General features: G+C 53.2%; 2 protein-coding genes across 2 annotated transcripts; one reads left to right on the top strand and one right to left on the bottom strand.

Moving 5' to 3' along the window:
• Window positions 1-183: 183 nt before the first annotated feature.
• Window positions 184-6,361, bottom strand: ZNF296 (zinc finger protein 296). Its single transcript, XM_032177488.2, has 3 exons — window positions 4,895-6,361; window positions 4,532-4,681; window positions 184-1,268 (listed from the first exon to the last, which is right to left on the bottom strand). Exons 1-3 carry the CDS (start codon window positions 5,190-5,192, stop codon window positions 289-291), a joined length of 1,428 nt encoding a protein of 475 aa, XP_032033379.1. The 5' UTR covers window positions 5,193-6,361; the 3' UTR covers window positions 184-288.
• A 13,062-nt stretch (window positions 6,362-19,423) lies between these two features.
• GEMIN7 (gem nuclear organelle associated protein 7) lies at window positions 19,424-20,227 on the top strand. Its single transcript, XM_032177490.2, has one exon. It carries the CDS (start codon window positions 19,424-19,426, stop codon window positions 19,817-19,819), a length of 396 nt encoding a protein of 131 aa, XP_032033381.1. The 3' UTR covers window positions 19,820-20,227.
• Window positions 20,228-21,095: the final 868 nt, after the last annotated feature.

Below are 21,095 nucleotides of genomic sequence, written 5' to 3' on the forward strand. Positions count from 1 at the left end.
GGCCTCGCCCGCACCAGGAACTGGGAGCGCGGCTTTCTGTGCCAATCCTGCTGCGCCCCAGGCACTGGGGGCTGGCCATTCCCTCACCCCCTCACTCCAAACCGGTCTGTCCAGCTGTCCACCCCATGGAGGGGAAGCCTCCTGCCCCACCTCATGCATCCCAAGAAAGCCAGACTCCAGATAGGTGTAAATAAAAGGGGAAATTTACTTGGAGAAGGGGGACAAAAGCAAGGAGATCAATGGGTGTTGGCAGCGGTACCAGGGACAGTGAGGGGGGTTTTCCTGGGCTCAGGCCTCGCCGGCTACCTCAGGGTGCTTCTGCCGCAGGTGTTTGTCCAGGGTGGCTCGCAGGCCGAAGGGCACATGGCAGTGGGGGCACTCGAAGCGGGTGCTGCCAGGCGTCATGCCGTGCATGCGGCGGTGGCGGTTGAGCTTGCTGCTCTGGGCGCAGGCGTAGTTGCAGAACTCACAGGTGTAGGGGCGCTCCCCAGTGTGCGAGCGCCGGTGCACTGTCAGGTTGCTGCTATTGGTAAAATGCTTCCCGCAGAACTCACAGCTGCCCCCGGGCCCGCGGCTCTTGCCCCCTGACTTGGGCATCTTTTTAGGTGATGCCTTCTGGCTGTTTGCAGGGTCAGTTCTCTGTTCCGTGGTGATGGCTCCCCAAGTGTCTCCACCAGGGCCGGCTTGAGCCCCACTGCCAGGAGCCCCAGGTTCCTGGACACCTGCTGTGGCGGCGGCTCCAGCCCCCTCACCACCGCTGCATGGGAGGGTGCTGGTGGGGGCAGCAGCATGGGCAGCCGGCTCCGGTGGGGCCGCAGAGGCCTGCTCCTGGCTGGTGTCGGCCATGAGGGGGCTCTGGGGCGGCACCTGCCGGTGGGTCTTCTTGTGGCGGTTGAGCTTGCTGCTCTGGGCGCAGGCGTAGGGACACTGGTCGCAAGCATAGGGCCGCTCGCCTGTGTGCGAGCGCATGTGCACTTTGAGATTGCTGAAGGAGCTGAGGGTCTTCTTGCACACAGGACAGGTGGGGCTCCGCCGGGTGAGGCCACTGCCACTTACACGGGGTCTCTTGGCCTCAGCTGCTGGCCCCACCACTGCCGACACGGCTGCGGCCACCTCGGCCAGGCCCAGGAGCGGGGCCTCTGGGGCCTCTGATTCTGTCTGGTAGATGGACAGTCCGTGGTCCCATTGGGCGTGACGCAGCAGCTTCCAGGCCACTGTGAACTGTTTGCCACAGCGCAGGCAGCTCAAGGCCTTCAGCTCTTCTCGTTCTGGTAAGAAAAAGAGGCAGAGTGTTAGTGCGGAGAGGAAGGAGTCACGGGGGTTGCAGTTCACAGCTGCCAGCTGGACACCTTCTGTGGGACAGGCACTCCTGCAGGGGCCAAGGACTTGGCAGTAACAAGACACACACACCCTGGAATGACCAGGAAGCTCATGCTCAGAGGAGGGGTGGACACGAAAAATCTGTAGAGTGGGTGCTAAGTACCTGAGGCTTTGTGTTTGAAAACCATTTTTTTTTTAGACAGTCTCACTCTGTTGCCCAGGCTGGGGTGCAGTGGCGCGATCTCAGCTCACTGCAACCTCCACCTCCCGGATTCAAGCTATTCTCATGCCTCAGCCTCTCAAGTAGCTGGGATTACAGGTGCCCGCCACCATGCCTGGCTAATTAGTAGAGATGGGGTTTCACCATGTTGGCCAGGCTGGTCTCGAACTCTTGGCCTCAAGTGATCTGCCCACCTCGGCCTCCCAAAGTGCTGGGATTACAGGCATGAGCCACTGCGCTGGGCCATGTGTTTGAAAATCTTTAAAAAAGTTATGTTAACTCAGTGAGCGCTTCCTACATGCTAGGTGCTGAGCCATGGCTCATAGCCCGGCTTTCCCTCAGGACAGGAAAATAAGATCTCCATTTTCCAGACGGGAAAACTGAGGCACAGAGAGGCATTTCCCCAGGGTCGCACAGCTTGGAAGGGGTGAAGCTGGGATTTCAATCCAGACTACTGGGGGAGGGGGAGAGGGCAGAACAGAGGCTTGCTTTTTTCGCTTTAAATTTTTAATTTCGTATTTTTTAAAGAGATGGGGTCCTGCTATGTTGCCCAGGCTATTCTTTTTTTTTTTTTTTTTTTTTTTTTTGAGACGGAGCCTTGTTCTGTCGCCAAGGCTGCAGTGCAGTGGCGCGATCTCGGCTCACTGCAACCTCCGCCTCCGGGGTTCACGTCATTCTCCTGCCTCAGCCTCCCGAGTAGCTGGGACTACAGGCGCCCGCCACCACGCCATGGGGTTTCACTGTGTTAGCCAGGATGGTCTCGATCTCCTGACCTCATGATCCGCCTGCCTCGGCCTCCCAAAGTGCTGGGATTACAGGTTTGAGCCACTGCACCCGGCTGCCCAGGCTATTCTTTAACTTAATGGCCTCGAGTAATCCTTCCACCTCAGCCCCTCAAAGTGCTGGGATTATAGGTGTGAGCCACCATATCCGGCTGGGAGCAGAGGCTTTTGAATAAGATTTTTGGTTTAGGCCTGGGTGACAGAGCAAAACCCCATCTCAAAAAAAAAAAAAAAGGCAGATATAGCTGGGTGCGGTGGCTCACACCTGTAATCCTAGCACTTTGGGAGGCTGAGGCGGGTTGATCTCTTGAGGTCAGAGATTTGAGACCAGCCTGGCCAACGTGATGAAACCCTGTCTCTAGTAAAAATACAAAATAGCCGGGTGTGGTGGTGCACGCCTGTGATCCCGGCCACTTGGGAGGTTAAGGCAGGAGTGCTTGAACCCAGGAGGCGGAGGTTGCAGTGAGCCGAGATCCCACCACTGCACTCCAGCCTGGGTGACAAAAGCAAGACTCTGTCTCAAAAAAAAAAAAAATTTTTTTTTTTGGTTTAATAAAAGTAATTTTTAAAGTAATTGAGATATCTGGGCATGGTGGCTTATGCCTGTAATCCCAGCACTTTAGGAGGCCAAGGCAGGCGGATCACCTGAGGTCAGGATTTTGAGACACCAGCCTGGTCAACATGGTGAAACCCTGTTTCCACCAAAATTACAAAAATTAGCCGGCCATGGTGGTGCACGCCTAGTCCCAGCTACTTGGAGGGCTGAGGCAGGAGAATCACTTGAACCTGGGAGGCGGAGGTTGCAGTGAGCTGAGATTGCACCACAGCACTCCAGCCTGGGTGACAGAGTGAGATTCCACCTCAAAATAATAATGGGGTAGCTACAGGGAAAGCTTAGCGTCCACCTAGTAAAGAGGTGGTAATGACCTGGGTCCCCCACCCCCTGCATGGATCTCAAATTGAGAGCCCCCAAACCTGAATTTGGATTTTTATCTGGACCTTCGGGGTACTCTCAGCGGATACTTCCTAGGTGAACTAGACTTTCCATTTTTCAAATTCTAGAGTTTTTGGATGGGACAACCTTTGTGATACAACCAGTCCCGGGTCAAGAGCACAGGCCTGCATTCAAATTCAGACTTCTCTGCTCCCTAGTTGTGTGACCTTGGGCAAGACATAGTCCTCTCTCTGTGTGCCTCAGTTGCTAGAATTCAGGGACCCTAGAGATCCCCTCCCTTTCAAGGGTGGTTGTGACCTCGCTTGGGGAATGGTTGAGAGCTTTGGTCCACATAAGTGCTCAAACAGCAGAGCCTGTGAAACCAAGGTGCCCACGATTCTCCAAGCCCTGCAGTGTTTTGTTCCAGCGATTCCATCACAGCCCCTCGCTCCTCCAGGCCACTCTCCATGCTCCAGCTCTAAAGCCGATTCAATCAGTCACAAGCCCCTCCTCTTTCCCACCACCAGACCCTCCCTGGCCCAACCCTAAATAATTGCACTTCTCAAAAGTCTCAGGAGGGCAAGGGCCAGGGGGCTGGAAATTAGGTTTGGATTAAGCCCTGCAGCCAACACTGACCAAAAGCTCACCGAAGGTCAAGGGCCATGTGAAGGATTTTAATTCCCTCCCAAGAGGAGGAACCCAGGTGTCCAGCACCCGGGAACTCGCTCAAACCAGGGGATTCCCAGCACGCAGGGCTGGGAGATTCCATCACCGAGGGAAGCCAGAAGCCTCTTCCTTGGCTCTGAACACTCAGCTGTACTAGCACCTCAATCAGTATTTTGACAGAGACAGGAGGAGGTGGCAACCTCCCCATTCCAGCTGGCCTTCACTCCCCCTCCCCCCGACCGCTGCCCTCCCTAGAGGTCCCCCCCTACTGCCACCCTGGTCCAGCCACCTGGCCAGTTATTTCTGGCCAAGGGGAAGGAGAAGTGAAACCAGGTTGGGGTGTGTGTGTGGGGGGCAAAATCCCGGGCTAGTCTTCTGGGGCTGGCCACACCCTGTAGGCGGCCCTCCTTCTCTGCCCAGCAACCGCCCCCCCACCGCCACCACTAGTCCCTGCCCTAGGACGGGCAGGCCCTGGCCACGCCTAGGCTGCACCCGATGGGGAGCGAGAAAGGGGAAGTAGTGCTCAGTGCCCTGCCGTCCAGCCCAGCCCCTTTCCAGCAGGAAGCCCAGCCCTTGAACTTGAGAGGGCCTGCACCCGGCTTTACTCACCTGAGCCCTGGCCGCGACTGGGGCCTCTGAAGAGCTGACAGCCCAGCTTCTTGTGGTCCATGAAGGCAGTGATGGCCTCCAACGGGAAGGTCTGCAGGCAGCGGCCGCAGGTCAACAGATCTGGGTGTTTGTCGGTCCAGGGCTGGCGGTCTGCAGGGAGGAAGCGGGTGGTGAGCGTGGGGTGGGGCCAGGATGGGGGCTGAGGGTGCTGAAGGAGAGGGGAAACCGAAGGTCAGAAGGGGGCCTGGGGGGCAGGACGGGGCGAAGGAGATAAGGCAGGGCGAGGGGCCCATGCCCAAAGGGAAGGGTCCCACCCGAGGGTCAAAGGTAAGGGAGGCTGGGCCCAGGGCCCGGGGCGCTCACCGGGAAGGTTCGGGGTCAACGGCGTCCACAGGGTCCACGGGTTCCGCGCGCCGAGAGCTAGGAGGGCGGCCCCGGCGGGCATGGGGCCAGGGGAGTGGTGGGGTTCGCCGCCGAACCGCCCCGCCGCGGACACCTCCTTCGGGGAGAAGGGCCCCAGCCTTGGGGCCTGTTGGGGCTGCGCGTCTGGCTCGGGCTTGAGTTCGATGACGAGGTCCTGCATTTCCATCTCGTCGTCTGGGTTGGCGGCGGGCGCGGGCTCTACTCGGCGGGGAGCGCTGCCGGCCTTGCGGCGGGACATGAGTCGCGGGCCGGGCGAGCGGGCAGGCGGGCGGAGGACGCACGAGCGGAGGACGCGCGGACCGTGCGCGCTCAGGTGAGTGACTGCGGCGACCCGCCGCGAACTCTTACACGTGCTGGCCGGGCCCGTGGCTCCGCCTACAAGGGCGGGGCTGATGGGAGGGGACCGAGCCGCCCTGCTGGGGCCCTGACGGCGGCCTAACTCAATCTAGGCAGTGACCCGTGCGTTTGGCTTAGTGACCAAATTTAATCACAGCGAGTTCCCACAAGGCATTGAGACAGCTATCCTTGATCCCATTTTAGGGCGGGTGAAACTGAGGCACGGGATGCCCACACACACCCCCAAGCGAGAAGATAGTCGGTCACGTTTCTTATTAGGTGCCTGATAGTAATCTGGGCTATTTCATTAAATGCATTACAATAAAAATTCGTTTTGCAAGCATTCACTGAGTGCCTCCTGTGCGCCAGGCTCTGTTCGAAGCACTGAGAATACAGGAGGGAATAAACAGACGATAATCTTTGTTTGCACGGAGTTTAGACGGTGGGGGAAGACACTATAAACATAATTACGTAAAATATAGATGGCCCGTCATGATGACCAGTGCCATGGAGCAAAAGAAAGCTGGAAAGGCGGAGAGGGTTACTGGGGTTGAGGGATTCAATTTTCTCCCCTATGATGGGAAAGGGCATGGTGGAGCTGAGGCTGGAGGGAAGGAAGCCAGCCAGTGGGCCTGGGCATTGAGGAATTACAAGGAAAGGGAGGGGCAATACGGGTTGGGGATTGAGTTCAGTGAAAAAAATGGGGGCAGATCCAAGCAATCTTTTGATCGCTTTAAGGTCTTTTGGTTTTCCTAAGACCGGAGCCTTAGGAGGGTTTTGAGCAGAGGAGGACTGTAATAATACACATCGACTCAGTTCCTAGACCAGAAGTTGCCATTAAAACCAAACAGCCAAGCAGCTCACCTGCCTCCACTCCGCCTCCTTGAACTTCTCTCCCCTAAGCAGTTCTCTCTGCTCACTGTTTGAAGTGGCATCGACACCCTGCCCCACCCTCAATCCCTGACAAGTATTTTCTTCCTGGCACCGACTGCATGACAGTATAGAACTGCTTGTGGACTGTCCTCTCCCCCACCCAATGCAAGCCCCCTGAGGTCAGGGCCAGAACCTGTCCTCCCCCAGCTGTCCTCAGCCCAGATGCTGATTTCAGATGCTGATCTCTTGGAGTTCTGCACATTGTTATTCAGGTCTGGGTTCCATTGTCCTCCTGAGAGCAGAGGGCCCTGACCAACAGTATCTAAAGTAGCCCCACCCTGCTGAAGGCCTTGCAAATTACACTCCATGACCTCCATCTGTCCCCAGTTCCCTCTTGGATCTCGCTTTCTCCATCTGTCAAAGGAGGTAGGGCAGGTTGGAACTAGAGGGTTATCTGAGGTGGTTTCTTCTTCAATGCCGCCTCCTCTGATCACCCCTTTTTTTAAAGTAATTTTTAATTTTTCAAAAAAAATTTTTTTTTAAATAGAGACAGGAACTTGCTTTGTTGCCCTGGTTGGTCTGAAACTCTTGGCTTGAAGCGCTCCTCCTGCTTCAGCATCCCAAAGTGCTGAGATTACAAGTGTGAGACACTGCACTCAGCCTCAGACCACCCAATTTTAAGCTCCATGGCAACCCAGCCACCCACTATCCCATTGCCCTTATTTTACTTTTTTTTTTTTTTTTTTGAGATGGAATTTCACTCTTGTTGCCCAGGCTGGAGTGCAATGGCACGATCTCAGCTCACTGCAACCTCCGCCTCCCGGGTTCAAGTGATTCTCCTGCCTGAGCCTCCGGAGTAGCTGGGATTACAGGTGCCTGGCTAATTTTTCTATTTTTAGTAGAGACAGGGTTTCACCATGTTGGCCAGGCTGGTCTTGAACTCCTGACCTCAGGTGATCCACCCACCTCAGCCTCCCAAAGTGCTGGAATTACAGGCGTGAGCCACCGTGCCCGGCCTATTTTATTCTTTATCCATCACTTTGATCAAACCCTGAAGGATCTTGTTTACATATTTGCTCGTTTTACCCTATTCTGTCCCTTCTACCTCCACTAGAACGTAGGTTCTAGGAGGCAGGATGGGTTCATAAACACAACCCCTACTCATTCATAGTTAAGTCAACAAATATTTATTGAGCACCTACTATGTGCCTGATGATATTCTTTCAACAGATATTTGCAGAGCACCAAATTGTGTACCTGGCACTAGCCCTTGGTGATCTAGTGGAAAGCAAAGGCCCACAGGATCCCTGTGTAAATAGGACCCCGCAAGGAGAAAGTGAATTCTGACTGGGCTTGGAATAGGGAGGTTCATATTCCCCACTCAAGGCCTCAGTTTCCCCCTTTGTAAAACGGGACTGCAGGGAGAGCTGGAGGACAAAATGACCGCCTCTGATCCAGCCCAGCTACTTTCTTGGTATGCGGCATCTGAAACCACGATCTCCAGGTTTCCTGTAGAGGAGCGGGGGTTCCCACTGGAAGCGAGGGTTAGGAGTGGGATAGGGATGCAAAGACCGAGCTCTGCCCTTAACCCAGCCGGGAGGAAGTCTTCCCCTCTCTGAACCTCAGTTTCTTCCTGCCGAAAATGGGCATCCCAGACGCCCCCAACTCGTAGGCAGGAAGATCGGTCCAAAGCGCCCCGCAAAGCCGCGGGCCAGGTGGCGACCCGGGCTGTGCTGGCTTCCAAGCCTGCGAGCCAGCCCGCGACCACGTGGGGCAGTGGCGGCGGCGCGGGCGGAACCCTGGCTCCGCGGCTCGCGGCCTGCCCGGGCCTCTGCAGCTGGGGCGCCGGCGGAAGTGGGGGCGCCAGTAGCCGCGGACCTCGGTGAGTACAAGGTGGTGGGGGGTCGCCAGCAGGATCTCTCTCCCCGGCCCCAGCTCTGGACGCCCACCCCAGTGCAACGCCCTCAGTGACGGAAAGAGGCAGGACCGGGCCTGCAGCACCGGCTGGAGGGACGTTCTGGTCCCCAGACGCCACTATCAGGGACTGTTTGGTCCCGATCGCCGGCAGCGGGAATGCCCCACGCGGGTGGGGTGAGGAGAAGGGAGAAGGAGAAACACTTCCCCTCCGGAAAATAATAAATGGCCGCGATAACAGCAGCATCGGTGGCAGTCATCCCGCTTTACCTGGAGCGGAATCGCTCGCTCAGTCTGAGCCTGGAGGTGGGAGGAAGGTCCAGTCCGAAATCCCAGGGCGTTGTGGGGAGTGGACGCCTGGGGGCCGGGAGGACCTACTTAGTATAAGAAAAGGAGAGCAATGGGTGGTCAGGGCGGAATGAAAGGAAACTGACCGGCCCCAGGGGAGAAGCGGAGGGGAGAGATTCTGTGCTTGGGGTTCTGACCCTCTCGGGTGGCCCCATTTAGCTAATTTGCATCAAGATTCAGCAGCCGATGATGTGTGTATGTGTGTGTGTGTCTGTGGACACGTCAGCACCTTGGTTAATTAATTAGGTCTGGCGGCTTCTCTGTTGACAACTCAGCTGGTTCCCCACCCTGGCAATTGTGAAGAGTTGGCCAAATGTTTGTTCACTGAGCTGATCTCTTCTCTGGAGCACCGAGGCCCCCAGGAGGGAGGTCTGTGAAACCCCTGCCCCTGCCATTGACCTAAGTGTTGGGCTCTTGAATCTAACAGACTAGTTTTTCAAGTCGTGGGGGATGGGCTTGGGCATTTTCCCTGAAACCTTCGGAAATCCTTGCCTTGGAGACTGAAAGGATAAAGGCCTCTGGGGCCAGGTCACCAGGGAGAATGGATAACGCCTGCCTCTGCCCTCCTGGGCACACCCTGTGTGACCTTTCTTAAACCAGTTTCTTATCAGGTCACACCTTGGCTCCACAGTCTGTCTTTCTGCATGGGGCATGGGTGAGGGCCTGAGTTTGCTCCCTCTTCCTTCACCCTCCAGCTTGCACCAAGGAACTTCACTGGCCACTTCACAAAAATGGGGATTGCATCAATATGACCAAATCTCCCTTGTTTTTTTTTTTTTTTTTTGAGATGGAGTCTCGCTCTGTCGCCCAGGCTGGAGTGCAGTGGCGCAGTCTCGGCTCACTGCAAGCTCCGCCCCCTGGGTTCACACCATTCTCCTGCCTCAGCCTCCCAAGTAGCTGGGAATACAAGTGCCCGCCACCACGACCGGCTAATTTTTTTTTGTATATTTAGTAGAGACGAGGGTTCACTGTGTTAGTCTTGATCTCCTGACCTCGTGATCCACCTGCCTCGGCCTCCCAAAGTTCTGGGATTACAGGCTTGAGCCACCGTGCCCAGCCTTGTTTTTTTTTTTTTTTTTTTTCCTGATGGAGAAAACAAGGCCCTATACTGGCCCTCCCTTAATTTCATTTTATCCAGGGACTTCATTTATCCAGAATTCTTTGGCCACTGTAATCCTATCTAAGTCATTCAGTAAGTACTCACCCTAGAGACTAGGGTGTTTCTCTTGAAACTCAAGTGTTAATCTAGGCTCAGGAAAGACCCTGGGGGCTGGTGAGGGCTGACTAAATTGGAGTGACAGTGGTCAGAGAAAATAAAAAATGCAAGTAGGGCAAGGTGGCGTGGGCCTGTAATCCCAGCTTCTCGGAAGGCTGAGGTGGGAGGATATCTTGAGTCCAGGAGTTCGAGATTAGCGTGGGCAATATAGCGAGACCTCACCTCAAAGTAAGTAAGTAAATGTGCTTTTTAAAAAATTAGAAAATGCAAGGCCGGGCACGGTGGCACATGCCTGTAATCCCAGCACTTTGGGAGGCTGACAAGCGGATCAGGAGTTTGAGACCAGCCTGGCCAACATAGCCAAACCCCGTCTCTACTAAAAATACAAAATTAGCCAGGTGTGGTAGTGCGCACCTGTAGTCCTGGTTACTTGGGAGGCTGAGGCAGGAGAATTGCTTGAACCTCGGAGGCGGAGGTTGCAGTGAGTCGAGATTATGCCACTGCACTCCAGCCTGGGCGACAAGAGTGAGAGTCCGTCTGAGAGATTTCGTCTGTCGCCAGGTGATTGCAGTGGCAATTTCGGTCATGCCAGCCGCTCAGCCTTCTCCCGCCTCTCCAGTAGTGGGATACAAGCCCGCCACCAGCCCGGCACTTTTTTTTGTTTTTTGGTAGAGAGGGTTTTCATTCTCGATCTCCTGACCTCGTGATCTGCCCGCCTCGGCCTCCCAAGTGTGGTTACAAGGTGAGCCACCAGCCGGCCGAGATCCGTTTAAGAAAAAATAAAATAAAATAAAATGCAATTGTTCTTCCCTGTCAGGAAAAAAAAAAAAAAAAAAACCCTTGGAGTCTTCCTTGGCTGCTCTTTCCCTCAAATTATATATCCCTTATTCTGTCCATCACCGAAGGCTCTTGACCTTTCTTTTGTTTGTTTGTTTTTGTTGTTTTGAGATGGAGTCTCACTCTGTCATCCATGCTGGAGTGCAATGGCATGATCTCCGCTCACTTCAACCTCTGCCTCCTGGGTTCAAGCGATTCTTCTGCCTCAGCCTCCCGAGTAGCTGGGATTACAGGCATGCGCCACCACGCCCAGCTAACTTTTGTATTTTTAGTAGAGAGAGGTTTCACCATGTTGACCAGGCTGGTCTCATCCTGACCTCAGGCAATCCACCTACCTCAGCCTCCAAAAGTGCTGGAATTACAGGCGTGACCCACTGCGCCCAGCCTCGACCTTTCAAACATAGCCTAATCTGACCACTTCTCCCCATTCCCACTGTCCCCAGCCCGTACTAGACACCATCTTCTTCCACCTGGGCCACTACAGTGACCTCCTCATTGCGCTCCTAGTTTATTGTCCCTTCAATCTCCTTGTTTATTGTCCATGCAGCAGGCAGAGGATCCTGAGGACCTTAAGCCAGATCCTGTCCGTCCTTCACTCAGAACTGTCCAGCGGCTTCAGTCTCAGAGTAGAGACCCAAATTGTCATCACAGCCCACAAGACGCTCTCTCTGTCCCTGCCCCCACCTCTTCCACACTGGCCTTGCTACGCCCCAAAGCCACCCTTTCCATGATCTTTGCATTTTGCTCTTCCCTCTGACTGGAATCTCCACATGGCTCCATTCCTAATTTCATTCAGGTCTATGCTCAAATGTAATCTTATCATAGGGATCTTTCCTGGGTTCCCTTGAAACTACCCTCTGTCCCCCAGGCTGGGTCAGGTGTCTCCTCTGGACTCCTTCATTCCAGCCCTGCTCACTCTGGGTCATCACTGCCTGAGGACAGGTCTGTGTCCCCTATTGGACTGTGAGCCCACAAGGGCGGAACTGGGCTGTCTCAGTCCTAGATGTGTTTCCAAGACTGCCCAACGTGGGTCATGCACAGAGCAGGCACTCAGATAATGTGCTGATAATGCTGGATAATGTAGATGAATGAATTTTTTTTTTTTTTTTGAGACAGGGTCTCACACTGTCTCACCCAGGCTGGAGTGCAGTGGCACAGTTATGGCTCACTGCAGCCTCCACCTACCAGGCTCAAGCGATCCCCTCACCTCAGTCCCACCTTAGTAGCTGGGACTCCAGTAGCACACCACCCATGCCCAGCTAATTTTTTTTTTTTTTTTTTGTAGAGATGGGGTTTTGCTGTATTGCCCAGGCTGGTCTTGAACTCCTGCGCTAAAGCAATTCTCCAGCCTCAGTCTCCCAAGGTGCTGGGATTATAGTTGTGGGCCACCGCACCTGGCTAGAAAACTTTTCTTTGGTGCATAAAAATGATGTAAAATTCAAATTTCAGTGTCCCAGTAAGTAAGGTTTTGTTGGAGAACAGCCATGTTCATTTGTTTCCATATTGTCTATGGGTGCTATTGTGCTACTGTGGCAGAGTTGAGCGGTGACAGTAAAATACTTTACAGAGAAGGTTCGCAGACCTCTGCTACATATTTTGCCAAGAAGAAAAATAAAGTTAAAATTAAAAAAATTTTGCCCACTGGGCGCGGTAGCTCACGCCCGTAATCCCGGCACTTTGGGAGGCCGAGATGTCACCTGAGACAAGGAGCTGTAGATCAGCCTGGCCAACATGGTGAAACTCTGTCTCTACTAAAATACAAAAATTATCCAGGCGTCGGCCGGGCGCGGTGGCTCACGCCTGTAATCCCAGCACTTTGGGAGGCCCAGGCGGGCGGATCACGAGGTCAGGAGATCGAGACCATCCTGGCTAACACGGTGAAACCCCGTCTCTACTAAAAATACAAAAAAAGCCGGGCGAGGTGGCGGGCGCCTGTAGTCCCAGCTACTCGGAGAGGCTGAGGCGGGAGAATGGCGTGAACCCGGGAGGCAGAGCTTGCAGTGAGCCGAGATGGTGCCACTGCACCCCAGCCTGGGTGACAGAGCGAGACTCCGTCTCAAAAAAAAAAAAAAAAAAAAAAATTATCCAGGCGTGGTGGTGCGCACCTGTAATCCCAGCTACTTGGGAGGCTGAGGCAGGAGAATCGCTTGAACCCGGGAGGCAGAGGTTGCAATGAGCCAAGATTGTGCCACTGCACTCCAGCCTGGGGGACAGAGTGAGATTCCATCCCCAAAAAAATTTTGCCAAGGAGGATTCTATTTGGGCCACCTATGGGCATGTGAGATCAGTAAGATTTGGCAGCTAATCATGCAGAGTGGGTGATGAGGTTTAGATGCCTCACAGGGAGAGCTCTTTTTAACATTTTCTTTTCGAATTCTTCTTTTTTTTTTTGTTTGAGACAGGGTCTCACTCTTCCCAGGCTGGAGTGCAGTGGTGCAATCACATCTCACTGCAGCCTCAGCCTCTTCGGGCTCCCTAGATCCTCCTACCTCAGCCTCCTGAGTAGCTGGGACTACAGGAGCGCACCCTTTGCCCGGCTAATTTTTCTATTTTTCTAGAGACAGGATTTTGCTATGTTGCCCAGGCTGGTCTCAAATTCCTGGGCTCAAGTGATCCACCTGCCTTAGCCTCCCACAGTGCTGGAATTACAGGTGTGAGCCACCTCATGCCCAGCTGCTTCTTGCTTTCTGAAATTAAAATTTAGTGGCCGGGCGTGGTGGCTTAGACCTGTAATCCCAGCACTTTGGGAGGCTGAGGCAAGAGGATCACTTGAGCCCAGGTTGGAGACCAGCCTGGGCAATATAGTGCGACTTCATCTCTATAAAATAAAGTAAAATTAATTAATTAAAAATTTTCTCTTTCTTTCCTTTCTCTCTCTCTCTCTCTTTCTCTCTTTCTCTCTTTCTTTCTTCTTTCTCTTGAGACAGAGTCTCGCTCTGTTGTCCAGGCTGGAGTGCAGTGGCATGACCTCAGCTCACTGCAGCCTCTGGCTCACAGGTTCAAACGATTCTTAGGCCTCAGCCTCTTGAGTAGTTGGGATTACAGGCGTGTGCCACCATGCCTGGCTAATTTTTGGGGTGTTTGTTTTTGAGATGGAGTCCCAGTCTGCCACCCAGACTGGAGTGCAGTGGCGCAACATCTCAGCTCACTGCAACCTCTGCCTCCTTGGTTCAAGAGAGTCTCCTCCTCAGCCTCCTGAGTAGGCGGGATTACAGGAGCCCGCCACCATGCCCGGCCCAGCTAATTTTATTTATTTATTTATTTTTTGAGACAGAGTTTCACTCTTGTTGCCTAGGCTGGAGTTCAATGGTGCAATCTCAGCTCACTGCAACCTCCGCCTCCCGAGTTCAAGTGATTCTCCTGCTTCAGCCTCCCAAGTAGCTGGGATTACAGGCATGCACCACCACTAATTACAGGAATGCACCATCAGGCTAATTTTGTATTTTTAGTAGAGACGGAGTTTCTCCATGTTGGTCAGACTGTTCTCGAACTCCCGACCTCAGGTGATCCGCCCACCTCAGCCTCCCAAAGTGCTGGAATTACAGGCGTGAGCCACAGTGCCTGGCCAACACCCGGCTAATTTTTGTATTTTTTAGTAGAGACGGGGTTTCGCTGTGTTGACCAGGCTGGTCTCGAACTCCTGACCTCAGGTGATCCGCCTGCCTTGGCCTCCCAAAGTGCTGGGTTTACAGGCGGGAGCCACTGTGCCCAGCCTATGTTCATGTCTTCTATAGCCATCTTTATTCCTTCCTCCCTCTTTATGACCTGTTTGTCTGCATCAGTGTTTCATTTGGGGCTATCAGGAGACGTTTGGCAATTCATGGAGACTTTAAAAAAAAATTGTATTGAGATTCAATTCACATTCACCAATTCGCTGTTCACCAGTGGTGACATTTTTGGCTGTTACAACTTGAAGAGGGGATGCTACTGGCATCTATTAATAGGAGGCAGAGGCTAGGATGCTGCTCAAACCCTACACCTATGCGTTGGACAGCCCCCACAACACAGCAGATGATTATCCAGCCCCAAATGTCAATAGTGTCCAGACTGAGTAGCCCTGGTTCACATCCTTGGTCTATCTGCAGGGTCCTGTCTTGCAAGGAGCTCACAGTTCAGGTGCAGAGACAGGAAGAGCCTAATAAGAAAAAGGACAAGTTAGTCCAGGCGCAGTGGCTCACGCCTGTAATCCCACCACTTTGGGAGGCCGAGGTGGTGGGGGGGATCACCTGAGGTCAGGAGTTTGAGACCAGCCTGACCAACATGGTGAAACCCCGTCTCTACTAAAAATACAAAAAGTAGCTGGGCATGGTGGTGTGTGTCTGTAGTCCCAGCTTCTCGGAAGACTGAGGCACAAGAATCTCTTGAACCTGGGAGGCGGAGGTTGCAGTGAGCCGAGGTGGCACCACTGCACTATAGCCTGGGCGACAGAGTGAGACTCTGTTTCCAAAAAAAGAAAAAAGAGAAACAGGACAATTTCAATTACCTCCCTTCTGTGCCTGGCTCCAGGGTCTTGGGTACCCAACACTTGTCACTCAGCTCAGTTAGTCCTCACTAGGCTTTAGAGAGAGGACCAAGCCACAGGGAGTGGTGCAGCTGCTGAAACCTAGGTCCTCCTCTCTCAGGTCTGCACCCACAAGGCAGGCATTTCCCTATATACATTCAACATCTTAGCATAGCGCTTCATATGTCCCAGACATGTGCCAAACATCGTAGGTTAGTTAGGTCATTTAGTCCCCATGCCCACCCTGTGAGTTAGGGCTCTGTTTTACAGATGGGGAAACAGAGGCACAGACTAGTCAAGCCATTTACCCCAGGTCACACAGCAATACTAACAATAAGAGCAGTTCACTATTATGGAGAACCTAGTATGTGCCAGGCCCTGTCTGGCAGGAGCCTGTTGAATCCTGATAACAGCATAGGCAGCAATTCGGGCTATTTTTGCATACAATGGAAGAGAAAACTGTCTTACTGAGGTCACACAGCTAAACCGGCCTGGGATCTCCACTCTTCATTCATTTTGTTTTTTGTTTGTTTGTTTGCTTGTTTTTTTCGAGATGAGTCTTGCTCTGTCGCCCAGGCTGGAGTGCAGTGGTGAGATCTCTGCTCACTGCAACCCCTGCCTCCCGGGTTCAAGCGATTCTCCTGCCTCAACCTCCTGAGTAGCTGGGATTACAGGCACGTGCCACCATGCCCAGCTAATTTTTGTATTCTTAGTAGAGACGGGGTTTCACCATGTTGATCAGGCTGGTCTTGAACCCTTGATCTCGTGATCCACCTGCTTTGGCCTCCCAAAGTGCTGGGATTACAGGCGTGAGCCACCGCGCCCAGCCAATGTTTGTTTGTTTTTGAGACAGAGTGTTGCTCTGTTGCCCAGGCTGGAGTACAGCGGCGCAACCTCTGCCTCCCAGGTTCAAGTGATTCTCATGCCTCAGGCTCCCCAAGTAGCTGGGATTACAGGCACGTGCCACCACGTCTGGCTAATTTTTGTATTTTAGTAGAGACGGGGTTTTACTATGTTGGCCAGGCTGCTCTCGAACTCCTGACCTCTAGTGATCCTCCAGCCTCAGCCCCTAAAGTGCTGGGATTGCAGGCATGAGCTACCAAGCCCAGCCCATTCATGAATTCTCATTGGTCTCTATGGCAGGCAGTTTTCTGGGGGCTGGAGATCCAGCAGTGGGAAAAGCAAGGTGGCCACCTTGAAGCTCACGGAGGGAAAGGAGATACAGGCAGATACAGGGAGCCGAAAGTGCAAGGGCCCAAGAAGGGACTGCCAGGCATCGCGCCTGAGGATCAGCGAGGAGGCCCATGTGGCTGGGGTGGGGAGAGCAAGCGTGGTACCCCACGAAGGTGCCGGCAGGATCCAGAGCTAAGACAAGCCACAAGAGGGCTCCCAGCATAGGAGGGATGTGATCTGACTCAGGCATTAACAGGGTGTTGGGGTGCAGACGGGGTCGCGGGGTGAAGGTGGAAGCCAGGGACCCAGTGAGGAGTTGACTACAGTACTCCAGGTAGGAAGTGTCTGTGGCTGCAGCAGGATGCTGGCACATCCTGTGTGTGTGTCTGTAGTCCCAGCTTCTCGGAAGACTGAGGCACAAGAATCTCTTGAACCTGGGAGGCGGAGGTTGCAGTGAGCCGAGGTGGCACCACTGCACTATAGCCTGGGCGACAGAGTGAGACTCTGTCTCCAAAAAAAGAAAAAAGAGAAACAGGACAATTTCAATTACCTCCCTTCTGTGCCTGGCCCCAGGGTCTTGGGTACCCAACACTTGTCACTCAGCTCAGTTAGTCCTCACTAGGCTTTAGAGAGAGGACCAAGCCACAGGGAGTGGTGCAGCTGCTGAAACCTAGGTCCTCCTCTCTCAGGTCTGCACCCACAAGGCAGGCATTTCCCTATATGGGAGGTGAGAAGTGTTAGGTTGTGAATAAATAAATGTGTGTGTGTGTGTGTGTGTGTGTGTGTGTGTGTGTGTGTATATATATATATATTTTTTTTTTTGAGACACAGTCTTGCTCTGTTGCCCAGGCTGGAGTACAGTGGCACAATCTTGGCTCACTGCAACCTCTGCCTCCCAAGTTCAAGTGATTCTCCTGCCTCGGCCTCCTGAGTAGCTGGGATTATAGGTGCCCGCCACCATGCTTGGCTAATTTTTGTATTTTTCATAGCGACGGGGTTTCACCATGTTGGCCAGGCTGGTCTCAAACTCCTGACCTCAAGTGATCTGCCCACCTCGGCCTCCCAAAGTCCTGGGATTACAGGTGTGAGCCACTGCTCCCAGCCTTCTACGGTTTTTTTCTCAGCCTTTCTTTGTCTTTTATGACTTTAATATTTTTGAAGAGCCCAGGTTAGTTGTGCTGTTTTTGTTTTTGTTTTTTCCAAGACAAAGTCTCACTCTTGCCCAGGCTGGAGTGCAGTGGTGCGATCATAGCTCACTGCAGCTTCAACCTTCCAGGGCTCCAGTGATTCTCTTACCTCAGTCTTCTGAGTAGCTGGGACTTACATGAGTACATTGTCATGCCTGGCTAATGTTTTTTATTTTTAGTAGAGACGAGGTCTTACCATGTTGCCCAGGCTGCTCTTGAACTCCTGAAAGCAAGCAATCCTCTCGCCTTGGCCTCCTGAGGTGCTGGGATTATAGGCGTGAGCCGCCATGCCTGTCCCTGTTGTCCTTGTTTGGCCCAGAGGCTGGAAGATCCCTTGAGGCCAGGAGTTCAAGACCAGCCAGCCTCGGCAACATAGGGAGACCCTGTCTCTTTAAAATTTAAAAAAAAGAAAAAAAGGGGCCGGGCGCGGTGGCTCACGCTTGTAATCCCAGCACTTTGGGAGGCCGAGGCGGGCGGATCACGAGGTCAGGAGATCGAGACCACGGTGAAACCCCGTCTCTACCAAAAATACAAAAAATTAGCCGGGCGTGGTGGCGGGCGCCTGTAGTCCCAGCTACTCGGAGAGGCTGAGGCAGGAGAATGGCGTGAACCCGGGAGGCGGAGGTTGCAGTGAGCCGAGATCGCGCCACTGCACTCCAGCCTGGGCGACAGAGCAAGACTCCGTCTCAAAAAAAAAAAAAAAAAAAAGAAAAAAAGGAATAGCACAGAAGTGGTGCCCTGCCTTCTCAGTGTTCCCATTCCTGGAGATGTTGGCTTTGATCACTAAGTTAAGGGGGTGCATACCACGTTCCTCCAATATAAATTTGTGTTTGCCCTTTACAGTGAATGAATATCTTATGAGTCTGTTAAGACTATGTAGATACCTAATACTTCATCAAACTCCCATCCACACTTTTCTTTTTTTCTTTTTTTTGACACAGAGTCTCCTCTGTTGCCCAGGCTGGAGTGCTGTGGTGCGATCTCCGCTCACTGCAGCCTCCGCCTTTTGGGTTCAAATGATTCTCCTGCCTTAACCTCTCGAGTAGCTGGGACTACAGGCGCGTGACACCACACCTGGCTAATTTTTGTATTTTTGGTAGAGGCAGGGTTTCGCCATGTTGGCCAGGCTGGTCTTGAATTCCTGACCTCAAGTGATTCGCCCACCTTGGCCTCCCAAAGTGCTGGGATTACAGGTGTGAGCCACCGCACCCAGCCCTATCCACACATTTTTGCATCTATTCCTTTTATATTTATTTACTTGTCAGTCTACAGTAAGGATTATATTTTCCTTCTCTTCCTTATTTATTCATTTATTTATTATCAGTATGGATTCTGGATTTCTGTTTTATCCAGTGGGTTATAATCTGTAATTATCATTATTGTATTGTTCAAATAATTGCAGATTTGGCCACTGGGAGCCCTTTCAAGCTAGCTCGTGTGTGAGTGGGAATCTATCCAGAAGATAGAATTTCCTGATGGATTGGATGGGTTGTGTGTGAGAGAAAGCTGGGGTTTATTCTTTTTTTTAGAGACAGTGTCTCACTCTGTCACCAAGCTGGAGTGCAGTTGCACGATTACAGCTCACTGCAGCCTCCATCTCCTGGGCTCAACTAATCCTTCTCCCTCAGCCTCCTGAGTAGCCCAGCTAATGTAAAACATATATATTTTTGTAGAAATGGGGTCTTGCTATATTGCCCAGGCTGGTCTCAAACTCCCGGCTTCAAAGTGATCCTCCTGACTTGGCCTCCCAAAGTGCTGGGATTACAGGCATGAGCCACCATGCCTGGCCGGGTTCATCTTTTGGCAAATATTTATTGCCTGTAAGTTGAGATAAAGCCATTATAAAAGCAGACAAAGGTCCTTGCCTTCATGGGGCTCATGTTTTTGTGCATGTGACACTTTGTTTCTGATCCAAGCCACTGGGGGACGATGGCACAGATTTTAGAAGGGTGGATCGGTTTGGGACAGGTGAAGTGGAGCTGCCTGGTAGACCAGCCTCTGCTTCCACTCCTCCCTCCTCCATTAGCCCCATGCTTACCATGTAATGACTTCCTGCTCTTTTTCTTCACTCAACAGCCAAGACAATGCAAACTCCAGTGACCATTCCCGTGCCTGTGCTCCGGCTGCCCCGGGGCCCTGATGGCTTCAGCCGTGGCTTTGCCCCGGACAGACGCAGAGCCCCCTTGAGGCCAGAGATTCCTGAAATCCAGGAGTGTCCCATAGCTCAAGAATCCCTGGAATCCCAGGAGCAGCGGGCCCGAGCCGCCCTTCGGGAGCGTTACCTCCGCAGCCTGCTGGCCATGGTGGGTCATCAGGTGAGCTTCACGTTGCACGAGGGTGTGCGTGTGGCCGCCCACTTTGGAGCCACCGACCTGGATGTGGCCAACTTCTACGTGTCACAGCTGCAGACTCCCATAGGTGTGCAAGCAGAGGCGCTGCTCCGATGTAGTGACATTATTTCATATACCTTCAAGCCATAAAGATACTGTGTTCACTTTTCTGCTTGAGGCTAAGCCACTGTATCCCAGGCCTCCCAATGTTCCCAAGCCAGGAACTGTGGGCCCCATGGAGTTAGGAGCTCCCTTGGAATTTTGAGCCAAGCTTTAAGCAAGTCTGGACTCCTGAGACCTCCTGGGTCTAGTCAGTAAAATTCTGCAACTCTAGGAATTCTAAGATCCCATTGGAAGGAATGCTCTACCTCACAGAACTCTGAACCCTACAGAAATATGGGCCTGCTGCCATTTCCTGAAGACCGGGGCATCGGAGTGGGGTGATAAAGGAGACAACCTGCACAGGCGGAAGTTATTAAAGAGGCTGCAAAGTTCAGCCACCCTGAAGATACTCCCCAGTGCTCCCCTCCTGCTAAAGAACCAGTTACCCCAGGAAAATTCGACTCCTGTTTTTCTTTAATTAAGTATACCGACGGGGATGGAGTCATCTTTAGGGGCTAGTAGGGTGGTTATCCAAGGGCTGAATCCAGTGGAGCTGGGCCAAGTAGGACAGGAGTCCAGATAAAGGTGTAGGGGCTGCACGGCCGCAAGTCTGGAAAGGCTGGAGTGACCGGAATGCCGGGATTGGGAGATTAGGATTTGATTTTATTTGGGGGCGGGCGGTGGCTCGTGCTGGCTCATGTGGTCGTGCCCAAGCGCTCCTCCTGTTGCCCCACCTGTGGTTGCTGCGGACTGCACACGACAGCAGATTCGCTGTCCCCTCGTTGGAGGCGAATGGTCGGACCCCGAGTGGTGGCGCCCCCTGATAAAAGGCCGAGGATTCGCGATCAGGGTGCAACTTCACCCCCTCCTCTTTTCTCTCCAGCCTTGTAGCGTGGCCGTTCACAACACGCGCTTCACTAAGCCCCCTGTCACTAGTAACCTTTCAGCGCATTGTTTAAAAAGAAAGCAGTTTCTGTCCCCTTCTGTAGCTCCTTTAAGTTCAGGATGTAAGCGAACCCTTCCACTAAGTAAAGGTGAGTGTCGTTTCTTCTCAGTCGCGAAAGTGCGGCGGCCGATGATGAACCGCGCCAGCAGCAGCCTCAGCGGCCATCAGTCCGTTCGCAACGCCGACTCCGCAGAGGCCCGGACCTAGCTCTCGAGTTGCCTTGGCGACGACGCGGCTCGCTCCGCCCCAGTTCCCTTTTATGGTTTCAGCCCCGCCTCCTTTGGTTTGCCGGGTGAGCTTCGGAAGCGTGGCGAAAGTGCGGCGGCGAATGTCAAGCGTTGGGTCTGAGCCTAGGGGTGTGGCTTGAGCTCGCGCTGG

The sequence above is a fragment of the Hylobates moloch genome, unplaced genomic scaffold (assembly GCF_009828535.3).
Source record: "Hylobates moloch isolate HMO894 unplaced genomic scaffold, HMol_V3 SCAFFOLD_15, whole genome shotgun sequence".
Taxonomy (NCBI): domain Eukaryota; kingdom Metazoa; phylum Chordata; class Mammalia; order Primates; family Hylobatidae; genus Hylobates; species Hylobates moloch.